Source organism: Caretta caretta, chromosome 15 (genome assembly GCF_965140235.1).
Source record: "Caretta caretta isolate rCarCar2 chromosome 15, rCarCar1.hap1, whole genome shotgun sequence".
NCBI lineage: Eukaryota > Metazoa > Chordata > Testudines > Cheloniidae > Caretta > Caretta caretta.
In genome coordinates this window covers 28652512-28674626 of record NC_134220.1, presented here as the reverse complement: position 1 = coordinate 28674626, position 22115 = coordinate 28652512, and the positions used below count along the sequence as shown (strand labels likewise).

At 47.0% G+C, this 22115-nt stretch overlaps 1 protein-coding gene across 25 annotated transcripts in view; it reads right to left on the bottom strand.

Annotated features, from left to right (window-relative positions):
• RPH3A (rabphilin 3A) overlaps nt 1-22115 on the bottom strand; it is a 148806-nt gene that overhangs the window by 11477 nt on the left and 115214 nt on the right. For all 25 annotated transcript variants that reach the window (XM_048821164.2, XM_048821178.2, XM_048821186.2 and 22 more), the window contains 9 exons: nt 16390-16464; nt 15822-15881; nt 12897-13139; nt 10381-10460; nt 7515-7589; nt 4657-4766; nt 3089-3215; nt 1851-1907; nt 381-532 (listed from right to left, as the gene is read on the bottom strand). In XM_048821164.2, the coding sequence (XP_048677121.2) occupies nt 381-532; nt 1851-1907; nt 3089-3215; nt 4657-4766; nt 7515-7589; nt 10381-10460; nt 12897-13139; nt 15822-15881; nt 16390-16464 (979 nt within the window). The remainder of the gene's footprint in view (nt 1-380; nt 533-1850; nt 1908-3088; nt 3216-4656; nt 4767-7514; nt 7590-10380; nt 10461-12896; nt 13140-15821; nt 15882-16389; nt 16465-22115) is intronic.

The following is a 22115-nucleotide window of genomic DNA, read 5'->3' as shown; positions in this document are numbered from 1 at the left end:
AAAGGCGCATCAGAAGCCCACTTAGAGTGTGAGAATTTGCACCATGTGAATGGCAGCATGCCCCATTGCAATCCCAAAGAGCCTGCAGTTACAGTTCAGCTGACAATGTCATTGGTTTTGCATGAAGCTGGATAGAATCCATTTTACCCTTCCCCTGTTGTATGGGCTTTGCAGCACTAATGCCAGTTAAAACGCATTTCGGTCAGTGAAATTCATGGAGCAGGTACATTACAGAATTAGAAGCCACCATGGTTAACAGAGAGTTATTCCTCCGACAATGACCAGGCTTTAAGGTAACCCCTCTTGAACACGCTCCATCATGGACTTTGCTCCCCGCATGATGGCACAACAAACATCAGAACTTTTGGGCTCTAACTTACAGTTTAACAAAAGGATCCGAGTATCCATTGGCATCCATTGCAGCTAAATGGACACAACGGACGATGCCAACAATCAGGCCTCCCTGCTGGGTGCTGTACATGAGGGACACAAGGATCTTTCCTCGTTCTTCCACATCACCACCGCGGTCTACCTATGAGAGGAAGCCAGAGGAATGAGTGGGGACTGGGATAAGAGAGACCAGAAACACACCCACATGGGAATATTGGAGGCAGGGACTTACCATAATCCATTGTGCAGGAAAGAGGGAATGACTAAAGGAAAAGCTTGAAAAGGGACCACGAGAGATTACAGAGGAAGGCGAGGAAGTGTTTAAACACAGGAACCTACTTGTTGAAGGTGACCAATACAATGTGCAGAAGCCACGTCCAGTTATTATGATTCTATTTTTTATATTCAATAAGGATTGAAAAGGTTTGTATGTGTCAGTTAGGTTAAACTCGGCAGACCCTGTTCAATGGCTTGCTAGAAAGTTTTAGCTGGTTTCGCTTTGTCGGGGGGGGGGTTACATGTGGCACCTTTTAGTCTCAGGTTCAGGTTGGAACGAACCTACAATCTGAAAGGGCGTTTGCAAGCAGATGCTCTGAAGGCAGAACAGGGAGAGAGTTCGCACTTGTAACATTTCCACCTCCCACCTGGCACTTCGGCTGCTCCTTCTACAACCATTAACTAACCCTCCCCTTGTCACACGGCAAACAGGAAAAACATGATGGCTCATGGGGGAAATGCCTGAATCATCCAGGCCTGCAAAGCAGTCAAAGAAACTCACCTCCAGTATTCGCATCAGCACCATGACTAGACGTTTGAGCCTGCACTAGAGAGATATGCACATCCCACCCAACCGGTAGCATCATGGGTTCCCCCGTGAGAGACCTGGACTCAGGAATGACCTTGGGATCCCACACCCCAGCTGGCTCTATACTGGGGGCATCAGGAGAGCAATTCCTTTACTCACTGAAGAGGCAGATAACGGGGAAGCGGTGCACTCTTCGGGTACGTCTACACGGCAATCAGAGACGGGATTCCAGTACGTGTAGCTATACCCAAGATAGCGTCACTCTAGCTAGCGCGAGTACCAATGGCAGTAACGCTGCGGCAGGGCGGTATGTACAAGTCCACCCAGGACGCTGGCTATGTGCTCCGGCGGGAATCCATGCTGCCGGAGCTTGACTGCTACCAGCGCTCGAGCTAGCTAGCTCACAGAGAGCGGCTACGTTGGCACACACTGCAAACACATCTCCGCCTGCAGCGCCATCACCCCTAGAGCATGACTCTCACGGCGGCCCTGCACTGTAAGGAGTGGCTGAGAGGCTCTGGAAGTGGGATTATAAAACAAAAAATCCATCATTCACGAGTGGCACCAAAAGGATAGAAAACGGTGCCACTCACCCTTAGCTAAGGATGCCCTTTGAAAGCAGAGCCAGAGGAGCATGGGCAGCACCAGATCTTACCTCCTCTTCGTACAGTGCCATCCCGCGAGAGGAGCCGGTCGTTCCAGCCCGCTTCATCTTGGAATAGGAACAAAGAGAGATTCCCTTTAATAACTCCACAGGCAGAGAGAGGTCTCTCCCTACAGAAACAATATTCATGCACACACCCAACAGGTCAAACTCAGCCATGGTGCCACCCTTACTGACCACGGGGGGCGGGGGGCTGTGAAATTGTCCCACACACCTACAGGCTCTTCAGCAAGTGATGTGGCTTCTATCCACCCATCGAACTTCAAGAGTTTCTTTATTCCTATTTTCCGATGGCCAGAGCCATAGATCTGAATCTATTCCATGCACACAGGCGTGCAATCTTTTCCCCACCCAGGTAATCAATCATCTCCCCTAAGTTCCCTTCTGAAAAATTGTGGTAGGATACTGGATTGCAGGGTGCTGTCTTGTCAGGGGAGCTACCGCCATTCAAATATTTAAAGCAGCTTGTGGGCATCCATATGAGTTATTTCTAGGGAAGAAAGCCACCCATATTCCACTTCCCCTCCAAAGCTGTACACGGGAGCATGCAATATGCTACTCGCTCATGAGGTCAGTCCTTTACCTAGGATTCCGCCTCTAGTTGTAAACAGTTGGACAGGACATGCTGGAACTCCACATAGGCTGCTCAGACAGGTTCCTGCTAGCACTACTAGTGATCTTACCTCAGCAATTTGCCTAGTTTTCCTTGTTTAAAGCCTGTGGGCAAAAATCTGCTCTCAATCCTAAAGTAGTGATCTCAGCTCTGTTACACTGCTCTTCCTACGTTTACAGAACTCTGTCTGGGAGACCAGGGTACAAGAGTCAGCATGAGGATCCAAGAGCAGAGTTTTGCCCTTTGCCCACATCACAGACGTTTTCGAGGGGCAGGGGGGTTAATATCTTATAAATTAGACTTGTGCTAGTCCATGAAACAGAATGCCCTGTGCACTGAAGAACTGCCCTATCACACCAGCAGGCCAGGCAGTGCTTGGACCAGATTCTGATCTCCATGATGGCCTACAATGGAATTACTTCGTATTTATACTGCCGCAACTGAGACCACAAACTGGCCCTCAGGTTCTGAGCACCTTCCCAGACACCTTCACATTCACAGGTCACATAGCCACTCAGGAGTCTCAAATTCATGGCCACTCCAAAGCCCATTGAATGCTACTTTTATATTGAGCACCAGAAGTAATGACAACATAGCAGAACTTCACGAGACTTACCGGTATTACTCTCTCCAAGCAGATGTTAAAGTTCTTTTTCTGATTGGATTTGAGTTTCTTCAAAGAAACTCGAGTTTCACCGATAAATTCATTGTGGCCAAATTTGTCTTCATCACACACCGAGATCCTGAATCGAACAAGAAAAGGGACCTAATATTGAATGGGCTGGAGGATTTCCCAGCTCAGACTCTGTGCTATGCGACCCAAAAGAATTGTTTGTGGGAGGAATGTAAACAGCAAAGCCTAAAAATCTCACATCTAAGATCCCTGCCAAATCTAGCAGCCTCAGTTTAACTTGTGATCAGAGCTGGCTGGAAAACAGAATTGCCATTCCTCAAGAAATTCTGACATTTTTTAATTTGTTCCAGTTCAGAACAAAAAGCCAAAATTCTGAAATTTCCTGTGGAACAGAAATTCTGAAAAATGTCAATTCAGAATCATTGAAACATTTTGCTAGAATAATGTGAAAACATCTAGTTTCAATAAGGTAAAAATGTTTCATTTTGATAATGTCAAACTAGAATATAAAATATTTAATATTAAATAGACATTATTTAAAATATAATAGTGCACAAGTTTAAAGGAAATAAAAAATGATAATGTCAAAATGTTTCACTTTGACTTCATCCAAACAATTTCTTAAGACTTTCTTCCATCAAAAATGTCATCTAAAATCGACATCCCCAGGAAATGTTGCAGTTTTGATTAAGCTGCATTTTCTGATGGAAAACTGATCCTTCGAACATTTTTCATTCACCTCTACTTCTGCCCAATTTCTTAAAGGGTTGCAAAGGTCGCTAACTTTAAGTGCTGCAGCAGGGAATGACACTCACCCCTGTGCAGAGGGAGCACCCAGTTCCCCATCACAGTGCACTTTCATAGAATCATAGATGATTAGGGTTGGAGGAGACCTCAGGAGGTCATCTAGTCCAACCCCCTGCTCAAAGCAGGACCAACCCCAACTAAATCATCCCAGCCAGGGCCTTAAAAACCTGTACGGATGGAGATTCCACCACCTCCTTAGGTAACTCATTCCAGTGCTTCACCACCCTCCTAGTGAAATAGTTTTTCTTAATATCCAACCTAGACCTCTCCCACTGCAACTTGAGAGCCTTGCTCCTTGTTCTGTCATCTGCCACCACTGAGAACAGCCTAGGTCCTGCCTCTTTGGAACCGCCCCCTTCAGGTAGTTGAAGGCTGCTATCAAATCCCCCCTCACTCTTCTCTTCTGCAGACTAAATAAGCCCAGTTCCCTCAGCCTCTCCTCATAAGCCATGTGCCCCAGCTCCCTAATCATTTTCGTTGCCCTCCGTTGGACTCTCTCCAATTTGTCCACATCCTTCTGTAGTGGGGGCCCCAAAACTGGATACAATACTCCAGATGTGGCCTTACCAATGCTGAACAGAAGGGAAGAATCACTTCCGTCGATCTGTTGGCAATGCTCCTACTAATGCAGCCCAATATGCCGTTAGCCTTCTTGGCAACAAGGGCTCACTGCTGACTCATACCCAGCTTCTCGTCCACTGTAATCCCCAGTGTAAGACACTGGGATTTTGTCTTCAACTTGCCTGAGTGTTTTCCTTTGCATATCTTCATCCGTGATGCCATGATACACCAGGGTCTCATTCCACATGGGGTTGCGAGTGTTGTGCAGAGTCTTGGTCCTCAATTTGTTTGACTATTGAGTTTCAAAAAACAAAACAAAGAACTAATCACACACACTGTCTGCTGCCTAAAATGGACCCGGGTCAAGCATTATGCAAACAGTGGGTCAATCCTATGATCTTTCCTCACATGAGCAGTCCCACGGTTCCCCTGTATTTGATTTCACGGGGGGCCACTCACCCAAGCAAAGTATTACAGGATCTAACCTAACATTTTTAATATTTTTAAGTAATGCTTGTAAACCAAAGTCACCAAACTAATCTCATTTAAGAGTCAAACTCCAATCCTCATAATTTGACCCAGATGCACATGGCCTCTTCTTCTAAAGGAAGTTTGTGGTGTTTACCGTGCCATGGCAATTTAGGTGGTCAGGCACAGCCCACTGGAAAATGAACTTGGTGGCCTAAAATAAATGGAAAGTCTAAGCAGGAACTTTCTTGTCTCTCTCTCTGACTTGTTCATATTTACTTACTCTCGGCCAATTCAGCCCTTGTACAAACAGAAAATTAACTGATTCTCAAGTTAGTGAAGTTTTGGCTTCTTCAGCTCTTGTGCCACATGGGAAAAATTTGTATTCCTACTAAATCGAGATTCCACATCTGGCTGGGCTTCTCTGCCTGGGCAAAATTAGTAGCCTCCTTCCACTGTTGCAAAGTAGAAAGATACGCCATGAATGAGAATTGGATCAACAGAGGCACCTAACGCTAACAACAAGATCCCAGATGCTTCTAACTGGAGAATTTTTTTCCAACGTATGAAAAAAGGATAAGAAAGGAACACTAGCCCAAAACATTGGGGACATAGACTACTCAGATCTTACACTAGGGATGGATTCTGCCCACTGTATTTTGTGGGTGTGCTGGAATGTTTCTTTTGTTTTGATGTTTGAGCCAATCTGATCCCAAAGTGCACAAAGTGTAAATTACAAACTTTTTATTAACATTATTTTGAAAGAGTGTGGCACCTCAGTCATTTCTTTTGAGTATAATTCAGCCAGAGAGAGGGGGAAAAAAATCTTTGAATCCCCACAGCAAACAGAAGAGACATTTGTTAGGCAGTGGGCCAACAATGTTCATTTCTTCCTAGAAGTTTTCTCCACTGAATTCAATTTTCAGCTGGTCCTGGGAGCGGGAGTTTACAGAGCTTTCTTTGATGAAGAAAATAATTGGAGCATTTCCTCACTTGGTGGATATTTTTCACAGCTCTAATTAGAACACAAAGAACCTTCAAAGTAAAATTGATCTTTCAAACTCCAGTAATAATTAGATTTTGTGTCAGATGTTTTGCATTGTATTAACAATGTCACCTTCTCTGAAGCGTCTCTGTGCTCATTAACTAGGTATTAGTCTTTCGAGATGTCCTGTACGCTGCTTGCTTCTGCAAGGCTGCTGTGAAAAATGCAAAACTGAAGGCAATACGAAAAAACACCCTCTCTCAGAAATCGGGGAGCGCTCATCCATTAACAAAGACCACCAGGCTGAGCTATTCCACTCCCCATTCACCAGTGTCCTATTCATTTCCATCCAAAGTTCAAGGAGATGCTGATATCCTTACAATAATAAGCACTTTTCTGCACTAATAACAAAATGGACTTCAACGGGACAAAGGGAAAGGTCCTATTTAACAGCAATGAGCGCATCAGAAGCCAGTCATCAGGTGGAGGAGGATCCTGCTTGGTACACAGTGTGTAAATAAACTTAATTGGACTGATTGTGTTCATGTGCCAAGGGAGAAGAAAAAGACTAGAGCTGGCTCTGAGACAAAGAAAAGTCCAGATCCAGATTGAGAAGAACCTGTCAGAGATTCCAGCTGGTAGGAGCAGCTGCAGAAGCAGCCAATGCAAGGAGTATTACTGCAAACTGTCCAGGGAAGAGATGCTCTGCTGTTCTGTGTTAGTACAGGGCCTCCCACCATGGGCTCTGCTCTTGGTGGGTCCTTAGGCATCACCATAATCAACATGATTAAAAAATAATCGGATTCAAACTTCTCCAACACAACAAGTGTTCTCAGCTCTGGGGTTTTAGTTCAGCCCACTGAGCCAATCCCATCTGTTTGCATCCAGGTATGAACATCAGCGGTGTTAAGGGGTGTTCAGATCAGTCATCTCTTGGGTGGACCCCAGAAAGCATCTTTTTTCTGAATGTTGGTGAGCAGCCATCACACAGGCAATGTCCTAGAAGGCCTGTGTGAGCTCCTGAGAGAGTTGGGGAATAGCGGACCATTTAGTGCAGTTCATCTCTACTGAGTTATGGTAGGTTTCACACTTCCGATTTTCCAGGACCTACAGCACAGCGTCTACAAAAGCACCATTCATCCTAAGAGACACAGGTGTCAGGAAGGTTGCTTGGCCCAAGGCTTCATTGTCTTGAGCAGGTCACATACTAGATAACGGCAAGGAGCAACCGTGTACAGAAATCAGAGGTGAGAGACCAAGGCAAATTTCCAAACAACAATAGAGCAGCTGCCTTTGAGACCTGCTCTTGTTCCTTCCACGCTATTGTTATTTTCAGTTTTAAAAGTATCAGTACTCAGGATTAACTCAGCATTGGAGATTTTTCTCTCCATGTGGAATATATTTAGGCCTGTGAATTGAGATTTCCAAAGCAGCCTAGAGGATTTGAATGTCTAGCTCCTATTAATTTTAATGGGAATTGGCCATCTCAGTCCTTTGGAAAAATCTCCACTCTAAAACAGTACCGTAATATTTTTGTTCACTGTTTCAATGTAACAGAGTTAAGCAAATTAATTGATAGATATTTACCTTACTGGCTCCTGGCAATAGGTGCAACTTTACATAAGGATCAGCTAAACCATTGGAGTCCATTGGTTTTAAACCCTAAAAGATAATGAAGGGGGTTAGCCATCTTTAAATGCACTGAGGGGAAGGATTTAGCAATAGTTTATTACGAGCTATAAATTAATAAAAGGAACGGAAGGTATGTGGTGAATAAATCAAGGCTCTTTGTTCTGAATAAGCGGAACAGTCCCAACCCTGAACCAACACTTCAAATTCAGCTTCTAAATATCAGACCAATGCTACTTTCTGCTATCGACTTGCTCACATTGTGTTTGAGTCTTGTGCAACCTAACGGACAGGTCTGCATTATCCCCAGCCAGCTTCCAAACTCACATTCAAGAAGCAAAGGTTTGCCTTCACGTCTTCATCCCCTACGAAAGGGTCGGAGCTGCTGAAGAGCTAGCCTGAAATGACACCGCTGGGGCAGCATGTTTAGCACAAAGAGGAGAGACCTCCTTCATCCAGAAAGTCATTCCTGAACACTTAAGAGGATTGAGCTCTTCCAGAGAGAGCGAATGCACGGGAAGCTGGGACGCAGTAGAAGATGAGACATGTTCAGAGGTGCACGTTGGCATTTTCAAAGTGGAAAATTCTGCACACTTCACTACCACCAGCACGTCTACACACTGGAATTACCAGCCTTCTCTACAGGACAGCGGTACCTCCTGCAGGAATTCGAGCATTCAATGGCATTCACCCTACAGAACTGGTGAAATGTGAACATCAGTTTCCCCTCAGGCCTGCAGGACCCCCAGTTACCTTCAGTGGGACCTACCAGGGTTCTACCCAGGGAGGCGCATTAGGCTTCAGGACTTTACCTCTGTTTCTCAAGGCACTAGGGATACAAGTCCATCCTACGACCTCACCACAAACCACTGAAACACAGCTGGCTGCAGCAGAAAGCACTTGGGCCTACATTTTCCCACATGACTCGGGATTTTGGGTGCCCACCTCAAGGCACCTTAAAAGGGGCCTGATCTTCTAGAAGTGCTGAGTCAGGTGTTTCAGTCTGAGATGTTCACTGCTATGGGAAATCAGACTGTTGGTCAGATCTGAGGTTTGGGGAATTGTCACTGCAGGGTGCAGCCCGTTCCCATCAGGCAATATTGAGGAATGGCAGCATTGATTCATTTGCTGTACTTCGGGTAGCCTGACATCACCTGCTCTAACTAGATACGATACAAGTGCTGTGGGTGCACCGGGCAGTCAGGTACGGTATCTGTGAATGTCAGCGGGCGGTGGTGTTACCTAGTGACGGGAACAAATTCTGGATTCAGACCTGAATCTGTGCTGTTAAATTCAGAGATTTTGTGGACTTCTCTGCTTTGCGATTTTAACAAGAATGAAAGTAGAGTTTTAGGACCTAGCCAGACATTGCTCACAGTGCTGTAGCTTGGGGTTTCATTGCACATACACTCAATGGCAGCTAAACATTGCTGATTTTGCCTGATCGCATGAACAGAAATGGAAAGTCGACTGAACCATTACAAACAGGAATCCTGGAAATAAAGGGCTGACATCTTAACTTTGTCTGCTGACATCTCTGCAAGGCCCCTGCTCAGTTCTGAGAGCCTTGGTACTAATGGCTGTTGCAGGTGGTTAAAGGAGATGGAATTAACTACACCAATTATCTTCAGTGTAACTCAAGTAACTGTCCTGGTTACAGTTGCTATAATCAACCCGCTGCACATGGGCAGAAGTAACCCCAATAACCCCGTGAGATGGCTGTGGGAAATCAATTAACCTGAGCAAGCTGGTGGGTAATTACAGCGCACTCAGCCACTCGGATGCACTCCTATCCAGAACACGCATCTGCACGCTCAGGCATAGGTTGCCTTCAGCTAGGCTCCAGTCAAACATGTGATGCCAGCTCCTGGCATGTGGCCTCTGAAGATGGCTCAAGTCTCCATTATCGGCTCAACTGCTGCAAGAAATAACCTCCTCTCATCCATCTCCTAACGACATACCCCAGCAAAGGGATTCCAGTTCAGAGACACATCACATGGGAAACGGCCTATTCAAGGACCTGGTGGCCTTAAGTCGCTGTGGCTTAGCTATCCCGCCTACCCAAGTCTACTGCAGCAGATGCATGCGAGGGGGACGCGAGAGCAGATGATGAAACCCACGCTGTAACTTGCTGTCTCCAGGGACAGACTGTTTATGGAGGAGGGCCTTCCGCAGGAGAGTTTGCTACCACTAACCATCAGACTGAGCCCGTGCCTTGCTACCACTTAGGGCGCGATACAAGACCCTCCCATCTGCCTTTTCCTGGGTGGCAGAACAGGGGCTCACTTATGTCTCCTACACTGGGAAAAAAACACTTCTGCCACTTTTAGAGACAGCAGAGTTTTCCAAAACGTTCCCTACACTTGGAATAGGGAGTCTCTCTAGAGCCAGTCGGTGCTCTAGCGCTGGAAGGAACCTTAGACGTGCCCAATGCAGTCCTACCTCCTCCCAAGTCTGCAGCGAGCTGGAAGGGCAGAGAATCCTACACCTCACCCTTAAGGGAATTATTGTTACCTCCAGCACCCAGCTATTACAGAAATGGAGATCACACATCCTTGTTAGTAACGCCTGCGTGGGTCGCCTGGCTGCAGGGGGAGAGATGGCGGCAGAACTAGCTTCAGTTCCATTGCATTCAGTTAGGTGGAAACCAGACTGGGTCTTGGGAAGCATATGAAAACAGAGAGAGGCGTTTCTGAAATACGCTCTTCCCGGGGAGGACAATGTCCTGTGTACATAGAATGAGCAGGGGCCAAGGATAACGGATCAGACCCTGCCGGCCGGCCTACTCTTAAGTCATTTTATTTTGTTCCAAGGGTGCACTTACTTTTGCTTTGATGAGAGTGCAGTGCAAAGAGCTCTTCTCCTGGTCGTACAACAGACTGAACTCCAGCGCCCCCAGCGTGGCTAATTAGCAAGAGGGGAGAGGGAAAAGTAAGAGATGGTTTTATTAAGAACAAAGCCACTGGAGATATTTCATCCACGCAGCCGAGTGATACCAATATGAAACCCTGGCAGCTCCTAGCCCCAAAGGCAGAGCAGCGCTAAGGAAGGGAGGGTGTCCGCATAGTCCACTGCGCACTCTGCCATGCCAGTGAGAGCTGACAGTGGACGACAATTCCATCTCATGGCAACTCCCGAGGTTCCGAAATTTCTTTTCATTCCACGTTGGAACAAGAAAATCTTTTGAACGTTTTCACAAAAACGTGAGGGTGGCGGGGAGGAGACCAGGTTTAAAGTCCCTGCCTGCCTGATTCAAAGGAGTTTTTCATCCCAGACCACCCCAATTCAGTCAGAGCAGGGGCCTGAACTGGGTCTCCCAGTGCCCTCACCAAGCATCGCAATAAAATCTCACTTCATCCAAAGCGTTCTGACCTGTCATTTGCCTGGCAAGCCTCCTCCCAAAACTTACCCCAGGCAGAGACACCATTTTAAATTGCTGACCGTGACCTTGGCTGCTGTCTCCTAAAAGGACAGCATTGCTCTGCCAAGGGGCATTCCATCATCATAGAGAGCCCAAACCTCTTGGAGTACAGGGCAACCATGTTGCATCACATCATGAAGACGTCAACCTACAACATTATGACACGCAATACATTTTAGCTTCTAATTTAACATCCGGAATTGACTATGGGCACAATTCACTGGGACTGTGAAGGATAAGCCTGCAGACCAGGTCATTAGAGGCTGTTCCCCTTTGCTCTTGTGACTGCAGATGAAAAATTGTGTGCACAAATTTAGAGGGCATTTCAAACACTGCAGCCATTATTACACACAGTCACCAACTAACCTCTCATCACAGCATCTCCTGGCCAAATTCAGGAGCTACAGTAGTCAGAACATTATCAGGACAGAGCTATGCAAACGTTTACCTGGAACACAGGGGAGGGGTCACTGAGAGTTTTAGCAGAGTTTAGTGCTCAGCATGCAAACAAGAAGATGACAGCACAAGCGAGACCTATTAAAGGAGCAAAGCAGCTGCACAATGCAGACCACATCTTTATATGACCTGCTAGTGCATGTTAGCCCTGAACTTCAGCAGCTTCTCCCAAGTGAGCAGAGACTGCCGATCACCCCAAGTTTCATGTTGTTTCCAGCCTGGGTTCTGCACACTCACTGCATTGGGTGCTCACCCAAATTTGACTGGAGAGAGGAAATGTTAAACACGGGATCCCACTGTACTAAATTTCCTCATGGCCACTTTCCTCTCTGCCTAATATTTATGGACTGTCTCATGGTTCCTAACCACCCTTGTCTTTCTCCTCAGAAAAAGGATTGAAACATGAAGTGATGCCTTCTTGGAGTTCCTGATCTTCACTCTTATGGCCAGTAAGCTCATGAATTAGGATGGGGCGGGGGGGAGAATCTTAGTGCAGAAGTACTGAAACCACAAGGATCTCTCCTTTATACGGATGGACCTGTCTATTGGCATTTCCTGCAGCTAAAGAAAAATAGAGGCTTCACCTGAATGTCTTCTCATATGCGTACGCATGTGGACATGTGCATTTACACACATGCTACAGAATGGCATATATTAGAGAGAGTAAAATAAACTAAGGTTCTGGGGCCATAGACTTAGGTGCCTATCTACCTTTAAAAATCTGGACTCTGATCCTGCAAGCCATGTCGAAATCAATGGGCTTGCCCCATGAGGAAAGTTTGCAGGATCTAGCTCTAGGTCAGAGCCAGATTCTCCTCTCAGCCTCTGCAAATACTGTGCCTTTAACGGGGCTCTACATTAGCAGTTCAATTTTTGACTTTCCCCTTTTTCAAGGTTTAAAACCAAGTCGCATGAAGTTGCCACTTAGACCCTTGGGCTCCTTCCTAACAGGATGAATTATTCAACTCGAACGCTGAATTTTTGGAGATGGTTTGTTATTTTCAGTCAGAGAGAAATGGAGTCACAAAATAGCACAATTCCCTCCCTGATTACTTATTTATCAAGTATTAAAAGCACTTAGTGGATGCCAGGAACATGACATGAGCCTCAAAGGATCAAAGCTGCAGTCACTTAAAAAGGACAGCATTCCCGTTTTTTGCCAAAGATAAAACGGGTGTATAAGGCGACATAAAAAATAGAACAGTTTCGCACAAGGTGCACTTTGCAGGGACCTGCTGACCTCAAATTTATAGTCACATTCCCACAACGCAGCCCTCTGAGCCACCTCCACTAACCCTCTGAACAAGGGGCGATGTTCAAGAGGCACTGAGCGCTGCTGAAGCCAGAGGGAAAAGCAGGTCCTCAGATATTCAGGATCTGGCCCAAGATTTGTTACTTTTCTTACGTGGCTCAAAACAACCCATCTGTATCGGAGCCGGACAGTACGACACCAGGCTACTTACTTGCTTCATCAGAATCATAGCTGTTGGCCTCATCCTCTTCGTCGTCCTGAGGCGGCGGGAGCGGACGTGCAGGTGCAGCTGGCGCAGATGGGGCGGCGGCTTGCATATATGGGGCAGGCTGGCGCATAGCCCTCTCCTCTCTGGCTGCAGGCATTGAGTAACCTCCACCACCTCCTCTCTCATCCCTGGGTGCTGCTGCTGAATAGGCCGGGTCTGTCTGGGGAGGGCCGGTTGACTGGCTCACTGTGCAAAAGAAAATAGGCATTGAACATACAGATCCCGATGAGATGGGGTGCAGCACTGGAGAGGAATGTTATTCATGTCTGAAAGTTCAGCTAGGCCAGTTTTAGGCACCTGGGATTTGGAGCTGCACAGTTTGTGATCCTACTTGATTTTCATAGATTCAGAGATTCTAAGACCAGAGGGGACCACGGTCATCATCTAGTCTGATTTCCTGGATAACAGGCCAGAGAACTGCCCCAAAATAATTCCTGATTGAGCTAGAGCAGATCTTTCAGAAAAACATCCAATCTTGATTTAAAACTTGCCAGTGATGGAGAATCCACCACAATACCTGGTAAGCTGATCCAACAGTTAATGACCCTCACTTACATTTACGCTTTACTTGCTGTCTGAAATTTGTCTAGCTTCAACTTCTAGCCATTGGATCTTGTTATCAATTTTAAATTCCTCTTCCCTCTGCTTCTCCTACCCACTAGACAAGTGCATCTCAAGCTTATTCCGTGGACTCCTTCATAAAAGGGAGGGATCTTCTCATGGCCTTATTATGCTAAAAAGCATTTAATCATTTTTAAGTTTGTTGCCCTATACGGATTCACCCGCCAAGAAAGGTTCTGCCACCTACTGCCAGTCTGGCTACCCACGGGTTTGAAAACCACACCAGTAGCTTGGTTTTGGTGTGTTTGAGACATGAGATGAACTGGAATCCTTTCTATGGCGACGGTGACACAGATCTAGCAGCGGTTCTGCTGCCACTTCGAACCTATTGCTTGTTGTGATGATTTGATCTGTGCAAGTTCATTGAGGATAGGTCCATCAATGGCTCTTAGCCAAGAGGGTCAGGGACACAACTCTACGCTCTAGGTGTCCCTAAACCACCAACTGCCAGCAGCTCAGAATTGCCCTGTTCTGTTCACTCCCTCTGAAGCATCTGGCACTGGCCACCAACAGAAGATGGACCATTGGTCTGATCCAGCATGCCCACTCCTATGTTCTTATTTGCATAAGCAAATCTGACGTTCCACATTCTATGGGATTGCCCCTCGTTTATACCGACACTTTCCCCCTCAAATTGCTAGGCAGAAGGGGGAACCCGTGATGTGCTAAGGAGTTTGGGGAAAACTCTGCTCGACTTCTGTGCCTTATGTATACTATATCCATGCTTGTGGGGGTGCCAATACCCAAGTGGGTGAGCTTTACGTTGTGTTTTACTCACATGGAGGCTTGGGGGAAACATATCTCCTGCTGAAAGCAAACACAAAAAGGAGGTAGCATGGTCTACTGCCTAGAATACAGGCCTGAGAGTCAGGTGACCTGGCTTCTAATCTGCCCCAGGCACTTCGGTGCTCAGATACCGAAAGGATGGAAGTGCCATAAGGACCGAATAAAACAAAGGGGCATGAGCATGGCCACGGCAATTGGTCGAGATGGCTGCTTGGCTTACAGCTGATTCAGCTCGTAAATTAAGAAGGGAGGAAATCCATGGTGAGCGACAAATGAACTTCATCTTGGATTATTTCTTACCCCATTGTGCTCCATGGAAGCCGTAACTGGGGCCCTTTATGCTTCTGCATAATGCACATGCGAGGGGTTTTGCTTTTTTATCAGGTGATCTCTACATAATGGGCTTCTCAGTTTCCTTGCCGTGGGGTTAAGCCGTAAGTGGTGGAGGTGCTACATTTCAACCCAACCTTTTGCTGAGTCAGAATTCCCCAAATACAAAGGACTCAGTCAAGGAAAATCTGAAAGCTCGGAAACAGATAGCTAACCCACTTTTACTCTCAGATCTTGGAATGAAAGCCTGAGGGGAATACGGCAGCACCTTGCTAATGTGAATTAATAGAGGAGATGGAACTGAATGCTTATAATTAACATCCTGAAAGTCAAATGTGGCACAGCTTGTTTCCCCAGGAAGGGAAGGTGAAAGACGACATTCATTTTAATTTGAGCATTTATTTTATTTTTAATACTACACGGGCAAAATTCTATTCTCAGTTCCTCAGGTGCAAATCAGGTTACCCCATTGACATCAGTAGTCACTCCAGATTTACACCAGGGTAAATGAAAGCAGAATTTGGCCTTCTAAGAGGAAAAGCAAAGCTTTAAATAAATCATAACCTGCAAAATTGCTCAGAAAGCGAGTCCCCTGACCTGGCCTGTCAATTAACGTTGGCAGAGACTTAGCCATTCAATCCATCATTACGGTGAAGAATGAAAGAAATGGGAGCCACACAGAGAGAGGCACCAGTGAGGCACACAGACTAAACAAAGAGGGAGAGCGATCTGCTCCCAATGCCACCATTAATCCACCTTTTCTAAGCCATTTATCTTTATGGGCTCACTAGTAACCACACCAACAGGTCACTAGGCTAGAAGAATTTCTTGCCCTGATGCAGAGAACAGGCCATTTACAATATGGAAACATCTGAAATGGTGTTTGTTAAATACCAGAGACCAGAAGGGCAAGCTGCAGAAGAGACAGTTTAGGTACAATAGCCTGGATTCATTCTGCTCTGAATGATATTTTCATTCCAAAAATTCCATGTTTTCCATTAACTCTGTCACCTGCTTTGTCACCCTTTTGAAGCATTTTGACATAAGGACGGGAACCTCTCTCAGAGCAGGAAACCGTGTGATCCCAAGTCAGTGCGTTACAGTGGATGGGGACCCACTGAGATTCTTTACCTTGTCTTTCTGGATATCTCCCAGCGGGCCCGGGCTCTTGTCTGCCACCCACTGGAGGAGCTGTGGTATAAAACAGTTATCTTGTTATCCTGCACCAGGCAGCAAAGCCAATGGCCCCTCAAGGGCAGGTGATTAAAACCCCCTTCTCCCCCACCCCCCATCGGTCCTTGGGAACAGAATCATTTTTACCATTGATCAAGCAGCAGTGAGAGAATGGGGCATGCAACCTTTTCCACCTCTTGGCACAGGCCCAGGAAACAAGGGCCTACCACAGCCTGTACCAAGCCATCCCTGTGGGAACAGCGAGTTGTTAGAGCAGTGATCTAGGAGTCTTGGCTCCCACGTCACGGTTTGGACTCCAGCACTGGTTCATGGTGAGATACTTGAAAAGCCATTACACCTCTATGCATGTGTGTAACTGGGGGGATAACCCTGATCCACCCCAGTGATCAGTAGTGTCTTCAAAGCACAGTCCTGCACTCAGGGAAGCCATTCTGCACCATCCCAATGCAGGCCAGCACCTCCATGGCACAAATAGACCCAGAATACGTAAAAGCAGAACGTGTACCTGGTTGAGCAGCAGAGCTCTGACTAGTCACCGGATGAGGCCTGGCAGCTTGAACAGAATTGGCACGTTTTACACCTACAAGGAGGAGAGAAGATTAGAGGCGAAACGGGGCATTTAGAATCTGTAGACAAAGGCTACTTCAGAGCCATGACAGCTGATCGGTAAGAGACAGAAACATGCACATCAGCGAGTGGCATGAGAAAAATCACTGGATTTGGTGTGTGGTGTTGTCTATTGCTACTCATGTCAGCATGACTCCATTAATCATCAGTGGAGTACCACTGATGGACACCAGCTGAGTGCCTGGCTCAACCCCTTTATTTTCAGAGAGGGAAGAGAACCCACCCCTCTCCTAAACTGCCATCATCGCAACAAATCGCATTAGCACAAAGGCCATCCCCTGCTCGGATATATCCAGGGGGAGTACATAAGAATTCAATTCAAAGCCCATCTCAAAGTTTCCTAAAACAGGGTCCCCGCTTACCGAGCTGGGGATGTATTTGCACACACAGGCCCAGATCTGAAAGGTGTTTACACCCCTACTTCCCACTGAAATCAAATAGTTCTGAAAACCTGGGCCATAGTGACCAGTCAGTCACCTAGTACCAGAGCCTCCCGACACTTTCTGTATAGCAAGAGTAGCTGCCAACAGACTGAGATGCTCAGATGGGAGGAGTAAAGTGCATTGCAAAGCTGGACCAGTACTACTGATGGGGACGATGAGGCACAGAGCAACTCAGTGACTGGCCTGTGAGTGCCCATTTACAGTGTGGACTGTTTATAGTAGATTCATTTTCCCCAAATTTCCCATCTTTGCTACTACCATTGCAGTCCTATTGGTGGCAGCAAAGGGGAGCGGACTAGCGTGGGCCAGTTCAGAACAGGCTTAGTGACACTATGATCAAACTTGCCGGTAGCCCCCAGAGCCCAGTCCATACCAGCACTTCCACCAGAGCTAGCAACAGTGGGGAATGTTAGGAGAATAACCCGATGACGGCGTGGCCAAGACAGGGTTAAAACGGAGATTTCTGGTCTCCAACAGCCAGATGAAAGGCAGTGTTACCTAACGACATTGCAGGGGAAGTGTGGTCCCATGGATAGAGCGCTAGGAGAGAAGCAATTTGGCTCCACCACTGGCCTGCTGGGTGAGCTTGAGCAAGTCACCTCACCTCTTTGTGCCTCAGTTTCCCCATCTGTAAAATAGGGATAATGATGCGGACCTCCTTTGTAACGCACCTGGAGTTCTACCAGTGCAAAGCGCCATATAAGAGCCCACTTTTATTATTATTAGATGCTGCTATTTTCCCGTTTCCTCTCTGATATTCTTCGCCTGTGTCAATAACTCACAGTTGATTTCACTCATTCCTTACTGCTGCTGTTTCAATGCTAGTTCCATACGCAGTTCTTTTTAAACCAGCTGTGCTCCGGAAGCGTGCCTTTATTGTGATATCCTATTGCTACATACAGTGAAACGAGCCAATGTACTGCATGCACTTAACATCCATTTATCCACCCAGCGAAACGGCTTACTCCATTTTGTGCTTCTTGTGTCCAAAAACGCTGGGCAACAAGGAGAGATGGACGGGAGAATATGGTGAAGGAAATGGGCTTTGTGGCCAAGGAATAGTGTGGAGTTTATTCCCATAGGGATTGACAGAGGCAGGATTAAGCTATTCATGAAGGGCAGAACAACGAACCACCACCCACCAAAAGCCAAAGTAAAGGGACTTTGAGCAGGGATGTTCTGTGGGGGTTGGGTGGAGGCAGTCTACTCCCGATCTCACACAGCCAGGAGCACTGATAGATGCTCTCTGGTCACCACTGCACAAGTCTCCACAGCTGTGCACATCACTGTTTTCCCCCCTTAAAGGAAAGAAGAGGGCTTTGGCCAATGGAGCCACATATTCTAACAGCCTGTCCTGTGCACAGCTCCAGGTGTTGCCCCCGCCACCTTGACTAAGGCGAAGATTTTGTCACACGTAGTTTTAGTAAAGTCCCGGAACAGGTCAAGGGCAATAAAGAAAAATTCACAGAAGCCCTATCCGAGACTTTTACTAAAAATATGCATGACAAAATGGGGAGCTGCAGGGTTCCCACGGGGGGCCCCAGCTCAGAGCTGCGGGGTTCCCCCACTGCCCATGGCTCAGAGGGACTGCCGCTGGGAGCTGAGGGGGCCACCCCCACCCGCCGGGAGCCCTGCCTGTGGCAGCTCCCAGAGACCCTGCTGCCCCCGGCAGTTTGGAGCTCCCAGGGGCCCCGCTGCCCGCAGTGGCCAGAAGCTGCAGGGTCCCCCAGATGCCTGAGGTGGCTCAGAGATCGGGGGGTCCCTTGTACCCCACAGTTCCCCAGCGGCCATGAGCTGAAGTTACAGAGGTCTCTGGAAGTCACGGATTCTGTGACTTCCACGACCTCTGTGACAAAATCGTAGCCTTAACCATGACACAGCAGAACTAGGCCCACTCCAGGGCCTTTCAGTCCTGCCAGTCATGGAACTAGCGGTCTGGCTTCGGGCCTAGCCGGAGACATTTCAGATGAGAGAGGCTGAGGTAATTAAAGCCTCTTGATACCTATCTGACACAGGAAAATCACACTGTTCACAGGAGGGCTGCAGAGCGCAGAGGAGAAGCGTTGCTGCAGCCAGACGCCATCCAGAAGGCAGGAAACAAGAGATTTCACTCAGAGGGGAGAGAAACTGGCTGAGCTCTATTTAGAAGAAATGAAATAAGGAGGAGACGTGTGTGTGTGTGTGTGTGTGTGTGTGTAGCATGGAGTGGAGAACAGAAACTGATTAAGAGCCTTGTTACAAGTTATAAGGTCTCAAACACCCACTACTATGAAAGCTTCCATTGATCCCAGAGCCTGATAGGTCTCAGAACTGGTCTCAATCACCTATCCCTCCATTTCTGTGGGTCAGGTAACCTGTGGGTACAAGCTGACCTCTTGGCCCTCTCCAGCAGCCAGGTGTAAGGAGGGCAGGAAGAGGTGAAGGTTTGCAGCAGTCCCCACAGGGATCAGAGCATAAGAGCTGCCAAGCATCCACACCACTGACTGGCGTGTCACATCAGACACGAACGCAAGCACCAAGAAGGTGAAGCAAAGTTTTTCAATGACCGGTACCGGCAGAGGCTGATCAAGCAAAGCCAGATCAGCATGGCCTCTGGGAAGTTATATTTATAGTCAATAGAATAAGGTTCCTTGTCTGCTGCACAGCTGGAGTTATGACCTTACAGAATGTGATAAAACAGATGCTCCTCTTTTGTCACAGAGAGAGAAAAACCTGTGCCCCCTAAACCGGAATACAATGGCGGGCTGCTGCCGCTCCTTTTGAACAATGGCCTGGTGGAAAAGCAGCCCTAGGACCTAATCCTGAAAGCTGCTGCGGGGTGAAGGGAATTCAGCACCTGGCAAGATCAAGCCCACAACCCATTCACTTCAGACCACGTCTAGTGCCCCTATCAATACGTACGCACATCGAGAATTATTTCAATAGGGCACAGAAAGAGCAAGCCATGCTTCCACCTTTATCTGGTGCTGGCCACTATCAGGGACAATGTACTGGACTAGGTGGATCCTGGGTCTGATCCAGCCCGGTGGTTCCTGTGTTTGAGGTTGCAACTAACTCGAATTCGTTCTTTTTTTTTCCCCCAAAAAACAATCCTTTTTCCCCTGATTGTTAACATGGGTAGAGACTAGAGCAAAAAATCCTCAACAAAGATTCACCATTCAATCTGTGCTGAGTGGGAATGATGCGAGTCACATGGTATTGTTACTTCTCTCTGATTGGATGAGTGTGTCGGGAAAGCATCCCTATTCAGGAAAGCATTTAAGCTTATGTTTAACTTTAAGCACATGCTTAAGCCCCATTGCTTTCCTGAATAGGGAAGGATTTAAGCACTTGTTTAAAGCACGGCTGAGCTGAATTCAGCAGCAAACCTTATTCACAGGAGTTTTTATGCTGTATTCACCCAGCTCTCACGGCCTGGGTGCACTGGGGAAAATCTTTATAAAGTTTCCTGATGCAGTCCTTCCAACCTACTGCACCAGGTTAGCCCAGTGTGTAGGACAATGAACTCTGCTGATAGACAGATTACACTGATTCGCTGCAAGTAACGCTAAGATAATAGGAACTACTGCAGCAATCTCCACTGCACATACATATGGACTGGATTAAACAACAGAACTACTGCCAGGCTGTACTGTCTAACAGAGATTACGGTTGATGAGATAAACTGTGAAAGTGCTCTGAGGGCTCCTGCCTGACCCGCAGGCTGATATACACCCTTAATATTCAGTCCACTCTACCTCTGTTATTCACAGGAACATGAAATTGAAAGTACAGACTCCATCTGGCACCAGGCAAGGGAATTACATGATTAGTATCTCCAGCAGTTGGCTATTAAGTATTCCTTTTATATCCAAGGAATTAAAGAGAACTTGGATTTTTTCCAGTGGTGCTTAGCTCACAACATAAATTTACCAGCTCAGCTCCCTGCTGAAAGGCTGTCTCTGAAGTTGCCTGTCAACCTACAACGCCCCCTAGGGAGAATTCTGTCCTCGACAAGCTCTGGCATAAACTGTCAGTCATCAGTTTTTATCAGAACAATTTACAAGAGCTTGGGGCCCATTAAATTTTCATGGAACAAGTGACACTGAGCAGAATCAAGACAGTGGCTTTCATCAATGAAGCTTTGAAATTACCGCACGGAGAGTATGTGCAGCATCAGTGTGTTATGGCTAGGCTCACTCGGCACCTATCCGCCTCACCTTGGAAGAGGAGACATGTTTGGGAAACGGTCTGAATTCTCCAAAGGTAACAATTGTTTTGCATTTAATCTGGTTTTATAACAACTAAAATGCCATATACATAGCACCTTCTACCTGGGGATCTCAAAGCACTTTGCAAATTCTCACACACACTATATATATATCATTTATATTAAACACACACACACCCCAGCATGAGAAAGGCAAGAGAGTCTGACACGTATTCAGCATGGTGGCCTAACAGAAGGACTGGGTCCCAGGATTCTTTGGCTGCTAAATCTGGCTCACAGACTAACTGCAAGCCCCCGACCTTTGTACCTCAGTTTCCTCATCTGTAGAATTTTGACCTACCTCAAGGTTAAGTACTGAGGATACATTAAAAAAATCCAGCCCACTAGGAATTCTGTGGGAGTCTGGCGTAAATAATGACAGCAGGATTTCTCCTCTGCTTGTGCTTAAAGGGAGCAGCTCAGACAGACCCAGGCAAACAATGGTGCTATTTCTCTTCAAGGAGGAGGTGAGTATGCAGTCCCCTCCTACGTGAGCACAGCTCTGTGCGAGCAGATTCACTTGCTGCATGGTCAGTTCTAAACGTAGCTTTTGGTGATTATTTGTGCCACTCAATCTCACTCCCACGAACATTCCTGGGTAGCAAAACCCAGCAAGGGACACTGGCACGGCCAGAGCAAATTCAGCTGAGTAGCCCTGATAACGGTTTGTGGCATGATCCCCGTTCTCCCTTATGCTGGGAAAGTGAAGAAGGGAAATAGTGTCAGCGTCAAGGGAGGAAATAAGAAAGAGTAAGTCTGTGTCTGCCCAGCATCAGTGACTGGGACCAGAGCTCCTCTTGGGGGAGGGAGGGACACAGGCTGGTCTCGTTATTCAAATCTGATGAGCCTGATCAGGCTCTGGGCTTCAAGCCTCCTGAAGCTGAAGGGAGTGTTGGTCCTGGACTTGTCCAG